Source organism: Hippocampus comes, unplaced genomic scaffold (genome assembly GCF_001891065.2).
Source record: "Hippocampus comes isolate QL1 unplaced genomic scaffold, H_comes_QL1_v1.1 scaffold21, whole genome shotgun sequence".
Classification (NCBI taxonomy): Eukaryota; Metazoa; Chordata; class Actinopteri; order Syngnathiformes; family Syngnathidae; genus Hippocampus; species Hippocampus comes.
Genome location: NW_017805745.1, coordinates 2,284,212 through 2,301,237, shown reverse-complemented (window position 1 = coordinate 2,301,237; position 17,026 = coordinate 2,284,212). Strand labels below are relative to the sequence as shown.

At 45.6% G+C, this 17,026-nt stretch overlaps 2 protein-coding genes across 2 annotated transcripts in view; both read right to left on the bottom strand.

Annotated features, from left to right (window-relative positions):
- Window positions 1-56: 56 nt before the first annotated feature.
- LOC109524610 (protein C19orf12 homolog) lies at window positions 57-3,499 on the bottom strand. The gene is made up of 3 exons (XM_019884609.1): window positions 3,221-3,499; window positions 1,968-2,137; window positions 57-479 (listed from the first exon to the last, which is right to left on the bottom strand). Exons 2-3 carry the CDS (start codon window positions 2,125-2,127, stop codon window positions 214-216), a joined length of 426 nt encoding a protein of 141 aa, XP_019740168.1. The 5' UTR covers window positions 2,128-2,137; window positions 3,221-3,499; the 3' UTR covers window positions 57-213.
- A 6,498-nt stretch (window positions 3,500-9,997) lies between these two features.
- LOC109524569 (zinc finger protein 536-like) overlaps window positions 9,998-17,026 on the bottom strand; it is a 49,979-nt gene continuing 42,950 nt past the window's right edge. The window contains exons 3-4 of the mRNA XM_019884537.1: window positions 10,803-10,963; window positions 9,998-10,758 (exon numbers count right to left, since the gene is read on the bottom strand). Of these exons, the coding sequence (XP_019740096.1) occupies window positions 10,839-10,963 (125 nt within the window). The 3' untranslated portion in view covers window positions 9,998-10,758; window positions 10,803-10,838. The remainder of the gene's footprint in view (window positions 10,759-10,802; window positions 10,964-17,026) is intronic.

Here is a 17,026-nt window from a genome sequence, read left to right as displayed (position 1 = left end):
GGCATACAAGGGGAATTTGAAAAAAAAAAAAAAAAAAAAGAATAATCGACACAAAGTGGTCACCGTGTTGCATTTTATGAAATTGACATGGCATAGTAATAAATAGGAACAAGGATGATGGGGAAGTTTCAACGCGTGAAGTTGCTAAAAAAAAAAAAAGCAGCGGTCCGGTCGGTCGAGGGGCTTTGCTTTGGGCGGGGCGGGGCGGGCGCGTCAGTCTTTGTAGCGCACCTCGGCTCGAAGCTCCCTGGTGACGTAGTTGAGCAGGGCGGCGAGCACCTGCTGCTGCAGCGTGGCGTTGCCCGTCACCAAGGCGACGAGCTGCGCCGCGTCCGTCCAGTTCAAGCCGGCCAGGACGGCGCTCACGTCCCGGCACAGTTTGTCGCGCTGCGCCGGGGGCAGCTCGGCCAGGATCTGAGCCAGCGGGCGGAACTGGCCGCTCGACACCCAGGCCGCCAGCAGGCTGCCCACCACGCCCCCTGGTGGAGGCAACGGCAACAACGCTCAGCACTCGCTCCAAACGCACACCTGCGGCCTTGCGTCCTTTCTCCGCCGCCCGGGCCTCCCACCTCCAATCTGCCTTTGCTTTCCTTCCTTCCCCATTCTCGGTTCCGTCTTTCCCTGGCCGAAAGGTACTCTTCTGGCGTCCTCCCCATCGTATTCTTTTCATCGTCTGCCTTTCGTCCTTCCCTACGGGGCTGCTGTCCCCTTGGCATATTTGGCTTCCTGACCACCAATCGTTCTGACTTTTTTTTTCATCAGAAATCCCTCCTCTGATTAAACTTGCATTGTTGCCTCCCTTACCATCAAGTCCACTTTTCCCCCATGGCATGTTTTCCTTCCGGACCTTCCTCCCACATCAAACCATTTCCTGCTCATCTTCCCTCCAGATCCACTTTCCACGCTGGCGTTCCTCCCCCCGTCTCACCACACCTGTTATTTTTTTAATTTATGTATCATCCTTCTCTGCTTAAACATACTTTTTCTCCTTTCATTCCTTCCCTCCTACCTTCTTCCGTCAGAGCCACTTTTTGCATCCATCCTTCCTTTGCTTCAGACTGCTTTTCTGCCCTTGAATGCTCGGCTATATACAGTGGAGCTACGTTGTTTTCTCACCCACTCATGTTTAAAAAAAAAAAATCCTGAACGTCATGTACCTGCTTCTCTTTTCATTCTACCTCGCAGCCGTTTGCAAACAGTTCCTGTCACGACCGCCACATTTATTTGTGGTTTGCGTGGTGGGAAGGTCCCACAAGCCACAAATAATTTCCACAAATAACCCCTGCCCACAAATAACTGTCTCGCTGCACCGGCAGGCTGAAAATAGTCCAGGCAACAGCAGCGTTCCCGGCCCTGTCTCACTTTCACCGTCCTCGTTGGCGTCGTTAGCTTTCTGACAAATGGTGGTGGGTGTTTCTTTTGAGAAAACTCACATGTGCCATTTCGTGGGACATGCACCACTTTTTTTTCTAAGGCCAAAACACCTTTTTTTGTTAAAATAAAAGCACAACTATCTTTCTTTGAAAAAAAAAAAATCCCCAAACCAACAAAATACGTTTTAAGTAAAAAGTAACATTTAAAAAACATATGCAATCAACATTTTACTTCCTCTGGCATTTAAAAAAATACTTTTCATAAAAATGGTGTAACTTTCCTTTTTTTATTGGGGAAAAGAGAGAAAAAGAGAAAGACTCCTCCAACCTCACCTCCCCCGCATAACTTTATCCTCCCAAAAAGTGTGTCAAAGGTGCGATCGCCCATTGGACAAGACTGAGCTCAAGCGACAGCCTTAGCCAACTGATTAGTATCAGGTTAGCTCGCATGTGATTTTCATGAAATAATGTCTGTAAACAAAATACCCACCGGTTGGACACTTTGTTTACATCGGCCAAAAACTCCCACAATTCTTTGCATTTGCATGGCATAGTTGATGATTCTTGCCCACAAAAGTTTGTAGTTGTTCTTACCAACAGCAATGCCGGGCGGTCCGCCCACCAGGCCTCCCACAAAGGCGCTGCCGCCCGCCATCAAGGCTCCCTTGGCCGAGCCTTTGACCGCCACCTTGATTTGCTCATGAGATGAGATGTCGCAGCACAGGCGCATGACGTCGTCCACCCTGGGCGCCATCTTGCCAACGCTGCAGAAATTGACAAACATGTTTAGCATACAGGATTGCTTTCTCAGACACCCCTTGCCCCCCATGTATCGATCAAGCCCTTATTTCGCCCCAGCGGAGAGTGGGGAATTCCTGGCGCCGTCCCTCCTAGTGTACTAGAAAACACCAAAATCTAAGAACTCGCATCTCGACAATTGAAAACTCAGCCCCCCCCCCCAAATCATTTTCAATAAGCAACAAAGTTGTAGGTACACATCACTGTAATGACCCGCAAAAAGGTCTCACGATATCAAGACCAACAAGACACGAGAAATCCGTTTTAGTTTAGGGTCAATTCTTGGTAAATTCCAGGGTTTCTTCAATTCACAACTTTTGAAAATGAAACCTTCATGCCAATTTGTCTTGGTAGACATACACACACACACACACACACACACAAAAAGCATTAAGAAGCCATTATTGCATCATTTTTGACTAGAAGTCCGTCAAAGCTCATGAATTTAAAAAAATATATATACATATTCAGCCGCAGAGGACCATCTGACTCAATAACATTCGATTTGGTAGGCGTCACAAAAAGTCATGCCTGCAAAGTCAGAGTGAGTTTCTCGTTAAATAGATTTTAAGTCAACTTGGTCCCTCTCTTGTCTTATCTCTTGTCTTGATAGACAGAAACTAACAAATAAGCAAAGGATGAAGACATTCGTAATGACTCCGAATTGCATTCGTCGGTGTTTGTAATGCCGAAGTACCTGTTGTCAACAATTACATTAACATTGACGATAAACGAAAAATAAACTGTTGCCCAATGGTCGAACGAGGACAGAGAAGTGTTTACCTGCATTACCTTTAAAGTTTCGTTTGAACAGTTTAACAATCATAACGCAAAAGTTATTTTTCCTCTCTCTATGATGATACAAGTACAGTTGTCAATTAAATTGGTTTCGTTTTTGATTTCAAATTATTCCGACAAATTCATCTTTGTAGTTGCTTCCTCGACGAATAAAAGGTTAGCCGCATCACGTTTTCCCTTAAGAACTGTTTCGCACAATTATTTTATGTGACTTTCATGCGTTAAAACAGCCGTGGCATAACTATTCTTACCGGTACTCGTGTAGTAGCAATAAACTTTGGTCCTGTTGATGTTGGACTTTTTGTCGACAACTTCCGGATTGTTTCAGAGCATAAACAGTCGTGACAAGATGGTTCCCGACCAAGCAGTAAAACCCATTTAGTCGGTATTAAATGCTATCAATTGAGAAATCCCATCAACCCGACTAATTGTCGCTATCATTTGATTGTATTGCGTATTTTAATCAAAAATGTTGCACAGACTCTGCTGAATGTGCGGAGATTAACTGCAATCGTTGCATTTACAATTGACATCGTTCTGAAATCGGAATGACGTCCCAACCCCACCCTTTTGCCCAATTTTATGATGACCTTTGGTGACGCTTGTACGAATGGCTTGGTGATAAAAATACAAATTAAAATAAATGTGACTATTACTTATCACGATTCATGTATGAAACTATCCGCTTTAGCCCTCCTAGAAACGTAGTAAACACTCAGATTTTTATTTCATTAATTTTTTTTTGTAAGCGGAACAGTTTCTCAGACCAAAAAAAAAAAAAAAACTATCCACCGTAAAACTGCTGCCATATAGTGCCTAAACGCGACACCGCCTCTTTTTAGGCGGCCCGAGATGACGTAGCAGAACGCTGGGAGTAAACACTCGGCGATAAATGACAACAACAAAAAGACTAATAATGTCGATGTTCTCTCTTAATATACATATTTTGTCAAAATGTGTTTCAACGATTTCAAAAACGTTCGGAGACTATTCTAGTCTTTGTCGTTCTGCCTGAGGACGACCGACGTCGCGGTGACGCTTCCCGCCTCTTTTAGGGCGGTTCTTGATGACGTAACGATGCTGTGCTGGAGGACTCTTAGGATAAACAAGCTCGCGATCAAAATAAAGCTGCAGCATCAACTCGGTTCGACGACCTCGCCCTAAAGAAGAAGAAGAAGAAGAAGAATAAACTATATTTTGTCACCCTGTCCGGTGAGTTTAGAAATTCTTCTCATCTTCGAGGAGAGCAATGACATATTTTTACACACTCGCCGAGGACGGTCTTTGTCTTTTTGTCTCCGGCCGTAACGTCGCATCAGCTGTTGTCCGAACATGTCCATTTGAGGGGGGAAGGCAAATGACGCAAAAAAGCAAATATGTGAAAGTCGTCTCACATTCTTTTCCAGTCACAAAATTACGTTTTCCATGTACAATTTGACTTAAATAAGTTAATAAAAAAAACTCCTCAAGACAGTCAAATCTATTTTTAGCAGAAAACAAAGCCTGGCTCCTCATTCTCTTTTTAACTGGAAAGTGTAGTGTACCTCTTAATGTCATCATTACGTGTTTTTTTTGGGGGGCTTGCAAAACGTAATTAGTTTCCTTCACTCTGTAATGACATACTGAAAGTAAATATGAATATGAAACGTCATTCGAAAGGGGTTTTAAGGTTAGCGTTAGGTACAGAGTATAGGATGTCACTCCTTACCCAAATGTATGTTTTTTTCACCTTTTTTGAAGATATTAAGTCATTGTGACGTATTTTGTGAAACACCGAACAAGTCCTGATTGATGTCATGTGCGCAGGTGGCCACAAGAGGGAGACCTAAACTTCAGAAACATCGCTAATCATTGTTGTCGTGGAGTTAACTATTCTTATTCATTCCGGAGTTTAAATGTTCTGTAACATTCATGTCGCACATATTAAAAAAAAAAAAAAACTGCCAGGATAAAAGTGTCAAGATCATTGCTGACTTTACGGAGATGTTTGGGGCACATGTCATGACGTGCACAGTATATTGACAGAAAAGCAACAGGCCAAAAGAACATCAGCATGTCAATTAGACTGACTTGAAATTTTAGTCAAGTAAATTTGCATGTTGACACCTTGTGGCTGGGGACAGGGGCTCCACATTCTCCAAATGTAAAAAAAAAAAAAAAAAAATTGTATTCAGCCATCATCCAAATTAAGTGATTGGTCAAGGGTGGGGCTTCACATGAGCCTTAAGATAAACCATTTTTAACAGGAAGGAAAAGTCAAACCGAATGATTCCAATCTAATGTGTTTGTTGTCCTGCAGGTTGCCGTGACGATGATTGGCAAGATCATTTCGCAGTTGCTCGGTGGCGGCGGCGGCGAATGTGAAGACAGAAGAGGCGAACTGCTGGACTTCGAAGAGGGAGGCTGGGTCATCGTCAATCTGCCAGGTGACAATTCCCAACGCGTACACCCACACGCAGATGAGAAGAGCATGGTCGCACACGAGGCCGACAGCGTGTTTGTTTGTTTGCGTGTCAGAGGTGGGCCCGCTTTTGTCCCCCGAGGCGTCAGAGACCCTGGGGGAGCTTCTACTGGAGCAGCCCAGCATGTCCGTCCTCCAGATGAGATGCAGGATGAGCGCAGCTGACCTCCATGACGAAGACGAGGACGAAAGTTCCAATGAAAACGAGGAGGACCTTTCTTCCAGGTGACTCGCGCTCAGCTGCTCAAAAAATGAATTTCAAGCCAGTTGGCATTTTCTGAGAGGAAAAAAAAGGAAACGAAATTGAAACATTGAGTGAATGGACGAGGACGTCACCCGTCCATTCGGCTCTTGTTTTCTCCAGTCCGAATGGGTGCGTGTTGTCTTTCCAGGCCGCTCGCTTTGCGGCCGGCGTCCTTGGCCTTCCGGCGCAGCCGCGTGTCCTGGCGGCTGGCGGCGTGGGGCCTCCCCCTGCCGGCCCACGCCGTCCCGCCGCCGGCCGAGCGCAAGAGGCTGAGCCGCGGCGCCCTCCTCAGACGAAACCTGGCCACGGTCAAGACGCGCCAACGCCGGGTCGGCGCGCACGTCAAGCAGCCCGGCCCGCGCCCGCACAACTACTGAAGCGCCCCCGTCGGTGACCTTTGTTGGCCCTCGGCTTGCTTTGAATCTTTTTTGATGCTACGCGCGTTTGAGGTGTAAATACATGCTTTTGTAATTTATGAAATGTACAAAAAAAAAAATGCAAAGCTGATTTCTTCACTTCAAATGTCTCTTTTTTTTCCAACTATTTTACACAGACCCCATTGGGTGGAGGTGCAGCAAAAACCTACTTGACATTTCCCGACCAAAGGGACTCGTTCTGCTTTAAAATCAATGGACATATGTATCGATCACATGTACATTTAACTTGGAAAAACTTGAATTTAGTTGAACTTGAAAAAAACTTTAAAAACGGCGTCGATGGAGTATGCTCTTTTGGGGGGTGAAAACCAATCATGTCCCCCCAAAAACTTAATTAAACATTGACATTTTGAAAGTTAAAAATGTTTGCCCGATTTTCCCAGTGTTGATGAGATTATTGTTGTAATTTTCAAAAAGATGTTTAATTTTCACTGGAGAAGTGAAATCACTTCACAATGTTTTTTACGGATTTTAAAGTTTCACTGAAGTGACAGTTTTTTTCAAAAACTTTTCATTGAACGTTGACTCACATTTTGGGGTGAAATCCACTCACTTGGAAAAGAAACCTTGAGTTTTCAATCTCGTCTCAATGAAAATTTCTACATTTTGCTGAAATCTGAAATTTCGTCGAATTTACAAAAATGTTTGGTTCAATTTGCAACTTTTGAAATCTGTGGAATTCCATCATTTAAAAAAAAAATTCCCCCAATGTAGTGACAAAATTGAGCCACATTCAACTGTGAAAATCATAATTTCTATCAATCCAATGGTTTTTTTTTGGCCAACTCGTTCAATTGCATGTCGAAGAAGAAGGCAGCACACGTGATCGCTCGTTTATTGAGCGATCTTTTCCCTTTTTTTTTTGGAGTCGGAATACATTTTATTTTTCTTATAAGTACAGTTCAGTAGTTACAAAACAAAGCATCTGCCAAACACAAGACACCAGGAGAGGGTGTGGAATGGCCGCCCGGCGACCGCTCGCCGCTCCTCCGCGCGCAGGCCGGCCGCCGGCGGCTCCGAGGAAGTCCAAAGAAAAAGTCAAAGCCACATCGAGGAGAGATCCAACGAAAGTCTTGGGTGGGAGGAAGAAAACGGGCGCCGTGAAAGCTGATTCTTATTCTTATCATCGTTAGCATGAGAACGCTCATCATATCGGGGACTGTACATGAGCACGTTAGAATCGCTCTCTTCACATAAAAACGACAAAAAAAAAAAAAAAACGACCGAGAAACATTTCACGATGCCAAGGGGACCCCACAAACGCGCAACCTTCGGTTTCTTGTCGCGCTGGGAATCCTTGTCGTTATTTTCATCATCATCGTCCTCATCATAATACGATCACAGTGCAAAATGCTCGCAAGGAACCCAAAACGGCGAAGCGTCAACAACAACAATAGCAACAAAACAAAGCTGAGAACAAAATGAGAAAGGAGATAAGTCCCGCCACGCATCGTCGACGCCTTCATCATCCTCATCCACGTGGTGTCGCCGTTTTGCAGCGCGGCCGACGATTGTCATCTTTTGTTTTTGTTCTTTTCCGGATGGAGCGCGACGACGGCGACGGCCGCCGCGCGACTCGACCTTTCCCGACGAGCCCAAAATGCACTCCCACCTTGTGACCTGTTCGAGCCTTCATGGTCCAAATGTTGAAGCTTTTGGTTCGTCTGGCTTTCGGAGCGACCCTGAACAACAGATGCTCGCTCCGTCAACTTGGATGCCTTTCGGCGATGCTTCCTGGCTCTTGAGTCGACACTTGCAACTCATCTCAAGGTCACCTGCAAAAGTTGGAGGCCATTTTGGGCTCAGCCAGAAATTTCTCCCCGAAGTCAAAAAAAAAAAAAAAAAAAAATCTATATATATATATATATATATATATATATATATATAATTCCATGAAGAAGCAGCCAAGAAATTTCAGAGTAACCAAAATCCCATCAACATGAAATTGCTCGACCGTCTTTATCATAAAACAAGATGCACCAAAAATTCGGCGCGCTTTTGTTCCAGATCACGTGCTTGCAGGATTTCTTCGGCGACGACGACGTGTTCATCGCGTGCGGCCCGGAGAAGTACCGCTACGCCCACGACGACTTTGCGTTGGATCACAGCGGTAAGGCTTCCGCAGCCTTTGTGACGGGTAGGCCCCCTCCCGACTAACTGCGCACGCGTCCGTCTGTCGTCGTGGTTTGGTGTCGTGTTATTGCAGGTGTTGTCCACTGTCGCCTTTCTCCTCTCACTCGTGCTCGCGAACTTCTTTGGTGCTTTGGACCACAGAGCGTGTCGTGGATATATATATATATGAGGAGAGAGAGGGGGGCGGAGGGGGGGGGAAAAGAGTGAAAGGGAGGGAGGGCGAGAAAGAGAGAGCGAGCAAGAGGGCTGCACAGTACACTGAAAAATATGACCATGTAAATGGCATATGCAATTTGCAGATCAGAAAGATGTGATAAGCTAATACTTTGGGAATTGTTTGCTTTTATCGGGCCAACCTCAAATGCACACAGACACACCTATTTTTTTCTTGTTTCAACAGATAATAAAAATGTCATTTCTTGAGGTACACGTTAAAAATCATGAATGCACATCCCTTGTTCTTCCAATATTGTGCAGCCCGAATGTTTGAGAGAATTTAAATATATAGATGTATGTGTGTGTGTGTGTGTGTGTGTCTGAAGCAAAAATGACAAAGCGAGAAAAATGAAAGCAAAGCAAAGCGTCCGTCCTGGAGTCTAGCACAGCTACGCAGTTCAGTCCACGCTAAGGCTCTACACAACTTTTTCCAGTTTCTTTTTTTTTGTTTGTTTTGTTTTTCTTCTCACGTAGTCAGTCGATCCATCCTCCTCCTCAGTAGTCTTCAGTCACACTGTGCAACAACGACGGCTGGCAGTATTTTACAAAACCCCGTTTTTGTGGTTGTTTTTTTTTTTCTTTTAATTCTTCCCGAGAAGAACGTAGGCTTGATAAAGGCCTCTCTTTTTTTTTCTTGTCTTTTAGGACGCTCCTTGGGAACATCTTTCTAAATCTCTTTATGTACACCGAGAAAGACCCAAAAAAGGAGGGGGTGGGTGGGGGGGGGGGTCGATGGTGGAGGTATGCCGCTATGTGGGCTGAGGGGCTTTGGGGGTCAAAGTACATCTCGGGGCAGTTCAAGTGCTCCTTGTTTACAATCATCACACACATGGTTCAAATCAGCAGTGCGTCATCGCTACCGCCCCCCCCCACCCCCCAACCCAACAAAAAGAAAAAGGGACTGATTGTTTTGTTGTTCTTCTTATTATTTTGAATCTAACATACACACAAAAGGCCTGATTTTCATCTTCCAATTTGAGGCTGCTCAGATTAAAAAAAAAAAAAAAAAAAAAAAACTTCCTCAACTCACGTCAACATCGAGTAGCTCCTTGGCAGACGCCGCAAGAGGGCGCCAAGGAAATGGTTTGATGTTGGCGTTGCAATTTTGAAATTCACTTTCTTAGCTCATTGAACTTTGGCTTCTTCCACCCTAATTTTGTGAAGCTACAACTGAACTTTGTGAGCTTTATCTTCGTCAGATTGCAAACCTACATCCTGAAAAGAAACATCTTGGTTCTTGTTAAGACTGCCATTTTTTGGGGTCATTATTCCAATTCCGTTGCAACTTTTTCTTCCTCCCAAAAAAAGCCGCATTTTTTGGGGACCGCTGTTTGACAAAAGAAATGTTTTCTATCCATTTAGTCCTGTAGCGCCCTCTGCTGTCGACTGAAAATGATGCCACGTGCCTTCGGGCTCGCATTGCGAATGTCCCGACTCACCTGTCGTCTGAGGGCAGGGGAGGACAAAATGGCGGCCGCCAGAGATGATTGGAAACGAATCGACTCATCCGAGAAACGAGCCAATCGGCGTTGTTTTATGTTGTGAACAATCTTTGGGGGGGGGGAGGGGGGGTATTTCTTGTCTTGACCCTCTTTGCTTTCATCCGTCTGATTTTGACTGGACAGCACTTTGTCGGCTGCTGCGGTGTGCTGTGTTTTTTTTTAAAGTGCTCTCTCAAAAAAGTTGAGTTGAGAATATTTTTCAGAAAAGCGAGTGGGGGCACAGAGAACATTTTTGCCTGTGAGGAGGAAAACGTGAGACCAGAAAACACCTGCAAACTTTTCCAAGTACACGTTTTCACAAAGAATTCCAATGCTGTGAAATTGCACTTTCAGTGAGCGCCAAAATCGAAAACAAAATGAAGGGTTTTTTTGTATTTTGCTGTTCGAAAAAAAAGCAACAAAATAATCAGTCACTTTTGATTCTTAGTCAAATTTGGAAAGACTCAACGATACACGCATGAAAAGTCCTCCTCTGCTTTTTTTTTTTTTTTTCCCCTCCGTTAAACGACGGCCTGGAAACGTCGCTATGTCGCTAACAGTGAGGCGGCGCGCTAACGTGGCTATTCTACAGAAGAATACATTCCGGGTACGATATATTTATATGTGTAGCAAGTCTTGGGGGTGGAATACAGGAAAGAAGGAACCCAAAAAGTTGCCTGGCTGGCTGGGGAAAGCCTGAAAGTGGACAGGAAGTGCTCGTCGTCACACAGGTAGTTTCAAAACAAAAGTTTCTTTTCTTTCTCTCTTTTTTTTTTCTTTCCGTCCGCCTTCCACAAATGTGTGTGTGTGTGTGTGTGTGTGTGTGTGTGTGTGTGTGTGTGTGTGTGTGTGTGTGTGAGAGAGTTTAAATAAAGTTTTTCTTCATCAGGTTGGTAGTTAGTCTTGTTCGTCGTGGCGGAGGTCGCCCAGCTCGTCAAGGTCACTGTTGAGGTGGTCCTGGTCCAGGGTCAGAGCGGGCTCAAGGCTCACCGGCTGCTCCTCCTCCAACATCCAGGCGGGCACTAGGACCCAAGAGAAAACGGGGAGCGAGGTCAGAGTTCAAATCATATCTATTTTAATCCAAGAGACGACGTGATATTTTCAAAAATGAGTCAATCTGGTTCATTTGGAGCCTACGTGTCGACGAGCAACGTGACCAGCAGGTGGCAGTGCAACACAGCCAGTCAAGCTCCACCACGACCGACCGCAACAAAAACATTTCGAATTTGCGGGGAGGTCACTCCTCAAGTCGAAATATACAAACGACTTTTTATTAAATACACATAACCCAAAACGTCTTGCTTTAGGTTAACGAGCTCAAGCTTCGAGGGCATATTTGATGTTCACTCTTCATTAAGTGAGACACCTGGAACGTTATTTAAGCGTCTCCCCAAACAACTGTCGAAAAGCACACGCACGTTCTTCCAGCCAACTTGACACATTTAGCCCAACCCGACCTCGTCGACCATTTTTAAACCCCCTCCCTAATTTCTCATTCAAGTGCGGATTCAACACACACGCGAATAAACACACCGTCACACACGTTTGGCGTGTATGTTCATCCTAAATGACTTGGCTGAACACACACACACACACACACACACACACACACACACGCACGCACACACGCACGCACGCACGCGCGCGCGCACGCACGCACGCACGCACGCACGCACGCACACGCACACACGACTCTCTGGACTCGCGTTTTTGGGCAACGAGTAACCACTCTAGTGGTACGTGGGCTCCCTCTAGTGGCCAAAAACTGGATCGAGCAAACACTTTTTGTCTTTTTAAATGGTTTTTTTTTTTAGTTTCTTGAGTTTCATTTTTAAATACTGTGGGCCATTTGCTGTCGCCATCATCGCATTTGGGCTGTATTAATACAAATGTCATGAAACTTCCCAAAGGTAGGCCTTTTTCTTTTCTGGCTTTGTCATTTACGACTATTTTGGGAGAGCGTTGACTTTTTTACCCCCTCCATTTTTTGGAGAAACAACAAGAAAATATTCCTTGAAGAAAAAAAAAAAGAAAAATAAGTAAGATTCAATGAAAGTCAGGCCTTTTTTCCCCGTTCGCAGTCGAAAAACATTGTGTTTTTGGTCGTTTTTTTCCCCTTGAAAATATTTGCTATTTTCCTCCTCTAATTTACTTTTTCCCCCTTAAAAAATCAGACTTGTTTCTCAAATATCCATAAAAAGGTCTGTAAAAAAGGTCACAATTTGAAGGAAAAAAAAACAAATATTAAGATAATAAGAATATTGTAATATTATAATATTGTAATCTGCAAAAAAACAAAACAAAACAAAAAAACCCTGTCACTATAAAAACATCATGTTGCCGATGCGTTTCAATGAGAAGACAATCAATTCCCAGACAACATCAATGAGACCTCACTGCTTCACCCAAGTGACGCTTGACAAATGAGCTTCCGCTTGTGTCCAAAGTGCGCCCTCCTGTGGTCGTTGGTGGTACAGCACGGGCCTTCTTCAGGGAACCAGGCCTCCGAAGAAGAGGAAGATGACAAAAAAAAAAAAAAGGCAACAGCATATGGCCGAGGCCGCACAGCTCCCGGCCGTAATGCGCGCGTCACGCTTAACAGGACGGATAAAAGGCAAGGCGGCAACGGCGGCGGCGGGAACGAGGCTTCGCCATCCCAGCGACAACAGCAAGGGCAGATGCCCCAAAAGCAGAGCGTCCTCAATTTTGCAAAAAGCAACCAATAGATGGATTCCATTTCGGATGACTCCGCCGAGCGTAATTCCAAGGGCATATGGACACCCACGCTTTCATGTAAACAACCAAATGTGGAACGTTTGAATTCCAAGTGCAGCTGACACATATGCAGATGTAGTGGTGATTTCAAACAAAAACAACCGAGAACCATATTTCCATCTAGACAGCTGATTAATTCAAGATTCTGTGCATACATTTACACACTCGTGTACTGTATGAAGTCTTGTTTCCCTCTGCTGCGACAAAAATAGTTTTGTTGGTTGCCATGTGAAACCGTTTCCGTTTTTTTCTGGCGTCCTCCAAGGGACAAAATGTATGGAAGCGATTAGATGAGCTTTTTCTCTTTGTGCTGGTCAGGTTTTGTGTTTTACAACAAATCATCAAAGTTTGCTGCATCCAAAGACCATGACAGGAACTCAAGTTAGCCACAATTCACTCTTGGCCACCTGTCTAGCGTTCAGTGTGGGGCTCGAATTTGATCACAGTTGGACAACCGTTCATCTGAACGAGGCCTGCAAAGGACCACAAATGTGCCGAGAATGGCAGCTTCAAACCAAAACAGACAAACTCGCATGTTGTCGTTTGAGACATGGCTTCTTGAGACTTTTTATGTGGGTCTCATCATGCTGAACTTGCAGTATCTTTTGAGGCCCGGCTTTCATCATGACGGCCACTTTTTCAGGCACATCCAACTGCGAGGTTATGCTCCGCCCTCGTGTTTGCAGAACATCTTGGCGATTGAAGTGTTGTCCATCTGTCGAGTGTACGAGGTTTAAATTTGGGAGGGAGCGGAGCAAATCTGCCGGTCGCCTTTGTCTTAGGAGGAGGACCAAAATGGCTCCTTCAAAGCCAACAGGCCGTCTTCCGGTGCAATTTTGTGCGGGTCGGGTCCTCTCCTGATCATGATGGACGTGCCACCCTAAGTTGATGTTCAAAAGTCAAACTGGCTGCGGAATTTTCAAAACCTGACAAATACTTGCATGTAATGTGATGTTTCGAACCAAGGTCGATCACATTCTTTTTCTTCGCAAATGTAATTCGGAAAAAGTGATCAAGCATCCGGCAAACGCTTGAAGACAATTCGGTGGACTTTCAGCGGAGGTCTCGTCCCGACTCAAAGACATTTTGGGAGCTTTGTGTGCCGAAGCGGAATGCCGCCGTATCAGCAGCGGGTGCCGTCTACTTCCTGGAGTCGCATTGAAGGCAAAGGCTGTTATTCTGTTCTGGTTCACGCTCAAGTCACTCGAGAAAGCAATCATAAATATGGAAATACGAGCGAAACGAGGAGAATCTAGGAAGTGAGGGCGCCCCCAAGGCCCCCCCCCCAAAAAAAAACAACAAAAAAAAAACAAGCGTATTTTTAGATGGTTTTAATGAATACAGGATGTTTATAGACAGGCCTGCCACTGTCTGTGATTCGCACAAAGAGGAGAAAAATCCACACTTTCCCTCCCCATCCCTCAAAGCGCTCCGAGGAGGAAGAACAAGCGGCGGCAAAGGCGAGCATGCGGCAGCGGGAACGGCGGCGTTGTTGACTCTCCTTTTGGGGCTCGCGTCCTATTAGACAAACACAGCCAGCCCACAGTGGAAGGCGTGCATGACACACTCACACACACAGATCAAAATTCCATTTGGGTGCTTGCTGTGTTTATTAAAGCGGCAGAAAATAATCGAAAAAGCACAATCAAAACTTGTTTGCATTTTTTTTTTTTTTTTTTTAGAATGGGAACACAATTTGGAGCAGGGCTACATATGTGACGGGAGAGGACAATCTGCAACAAAATCTCATGAAATCCAGCACAGATTCACCAGCGCTGCGCTCTCGGGCTTGTTTCAGTTTGAGGATTGAATAAATGATACGGAAGGAAAACTATGGGCAAATCCAAGAAAGAGCAGACCGAGCAGACCAAACTGACCCAGACGCCACGGAAAGGTCTTTGACTCTTGCTGTTTGCATGCCAGCATTTGGAAAATAATGGGGAGTTGGGAGTCGTAAGCGTCGAGGGACGCCGTTAAGCTTGCTGAAAAGCGCTCCCCGTCTCGCGACGTCCGTTCGTCTCGTTGACGGCGTCGAAACGTGTTCGCAAACGCTTGCGCGCGGCGCCTTTGACTTTGGGTGCGCCGAGACGTTTGCGTGGCTCTCCTCACGATACAAACACGTCCCTCCGCATTTAGTTTTCGTCAAAGTCCATCCATTTTCCACACCGCTTATCCTGAACAGAGTCGCGGGGGGGCTGCTGGAGCAGAATCCAGCTGACTTTGCGAGTGTGGGAAAGGCCTCCAAATGGATTCGGCCTCAGGAGAATCACAACAAAAGAAAAGAAGCAATGTCAAGCCTTTAATGAGAGTCCTTTTGTTTTTTCTTTTTCTTTTTTGAATATAAAATAAGCGGGCGAGTGAAGTGCGCGTTTGTTCCGGTCGGTGGTGCGCGGGCGCCTCTCAAACTATTTCTGAGGCAGAAAGATTGGCGTGGAGATAAAAGCTCCGCTGAGCAATTTAAGCCCAAACACTGCGATGCTACAATCTGTCTTGTGTGCCTGATAGCGCTTTCCTCCGCTCGCCTCTCCAAATTACTTTCTTTCATATCTAATTATATTTGCTAATGATCTTATAAGAGAATAATGGAATGTGCTTGATCTATTACCTTTTTTTTTTTTTTTCTCCTGCAGTGCATAAATACAATGCGGCTGGAAATGACTGCCGCAGACGGGAAGAAATATTTTTTTTTTCCCCCTTCTTTCTTTCTTCTTCCTTCTGAATGTTTTTGATGAGAGCGGAAAATGGAGCTGGAAGCGGCGAGGTCGTTAATGGCGACGGCGGCGGCAGCGAGGTCATCGCTCACACGGCGATGACGGCCGCAAGGAGGCGATGTGACGAGACCAAAAGGATGCAAAAAGAAATAGGGAGGAAATACTCATTGGGTTTCAACAACAATTTTGTATCTTACGAACGTTCAATGCTACTTTTTGTTTTCCCAGACCGATATCGGTCCTCGAGTCGTCACTCGAGTACTCATTGCTGCCAAGGACCGATACCACGAGGACAGTAAGTAGCAAGTACCAGTGGAGCAACGCGGGCCCCCTCGAGTGACGCGTGAATCAATCACTCTTCAACTTCAAAAACAAAACAAAAGAATCCAGTCCAGCCCGTTTGTTCGGCACAGTTGGGTTGCGCTTCCATTTGCAATTGACGATTGTTTTCTGACCAACATTTCAACAATTTGCATTCAAAAATAGCAGCGTGCAGTCTCGTCTACATTCGAGAATGAATTCAAGGTTTCATTTCAATGAATTGCGCTGCACGTTTTGCTGTGGCCACCAGGGGGCAGGAGAAATCAGGCACACAGACACAAACAAAGAAGACGTCGCCGCTCTCAAATATTATTGGTCCTATTTTTTGCAGAGGATAAAGAATACATGCGGGGGAGGATTGTGATATTGTCTGTCTAAAAGCACCGCCCCACCATTTGTGTCCACATATAGGCGGAATGAAAGTAACATTGCCACAATCGATGCTCTTCGTTAGCACACCCGTGGCACTTTTCATTCTGTTGGCATGAAGTTAGTAGAAGCGTTTTAAATGCACAATGGGTAATTCTCTTTGTTCGACGTTTAGTTTGACAATCAACTTCAAGGAGTGGCGGGCTTTGAAAATGTTATTCCTCACCACGGCCGGGAGGGGGCGGCACCTTCTTGCGTTTCAAATTTGGTTCATTCTCAACCACTGAAATGTATGCAAGCCGGAGTAGTGACAATGAGAAACATTTTGATTTTTGATGCCATATTTCCATTGGAGATTTGAAAAAAAAATTCCCAAAATGATTTCCATTTTCACAACATTTCAATGTGATGTGCACGGTCGCCCCCTCCTCGCCGACCCCCCTCCCCCCTGTCATCTCTCCCCGAGTGCGGGATGCGTCATGGCCACGACAGCCGCTCTAAAGCCGGCGCATTAATGGACGGAAATGGCATTCGATCTCTGTTTGATCTCCTAATCGTGGGCGCTCAGATGATAATTAGTGCCCTCGCAATCCTGCAAAAGATGGAAGGGGGGCGGTGGTGGGGGACCGGATGGAGTAGCCACATGCAGAAACCAGCCGTCCATTTTCCAGAGGCGGGGCACACGCTGGACCGTACGCTAGCTTTGCGTATGAAATGACCACCGATGCTCAGGAAGCAAAGCGCTCCTTCACGCTCACCCTCACACCGGCCGCGTCTTCGAGCAAGCCGACATGTTTCAGGAGTGACTTTCGCCGGGAAGCCGTCCCGTACGGGGGGGGGGATGGGAGTTGATGTCGACGCTTCTGGCTTCAAAGGGCCCAAACTGCGGAAAGAGCCACTTTTGGGCGG

Bases quoted from the DNA above. Each gene is read 5' to 3' on its own strand.
- LOC109524610 (XM_019884609.1), bottom strand. From the start codon at position 2,127: ATGGCGCCCAGGGTGGACGACGTCATGCGCCTGTGCTGCGACATCTCA. The intron at 480-1,967 runs GTAAGAACAACT...TGCCTCCACCAG, and splicing joins ACCGCCCGGCATTGCTGTTG to GGGGCGTGGTGGGCAGCCTG.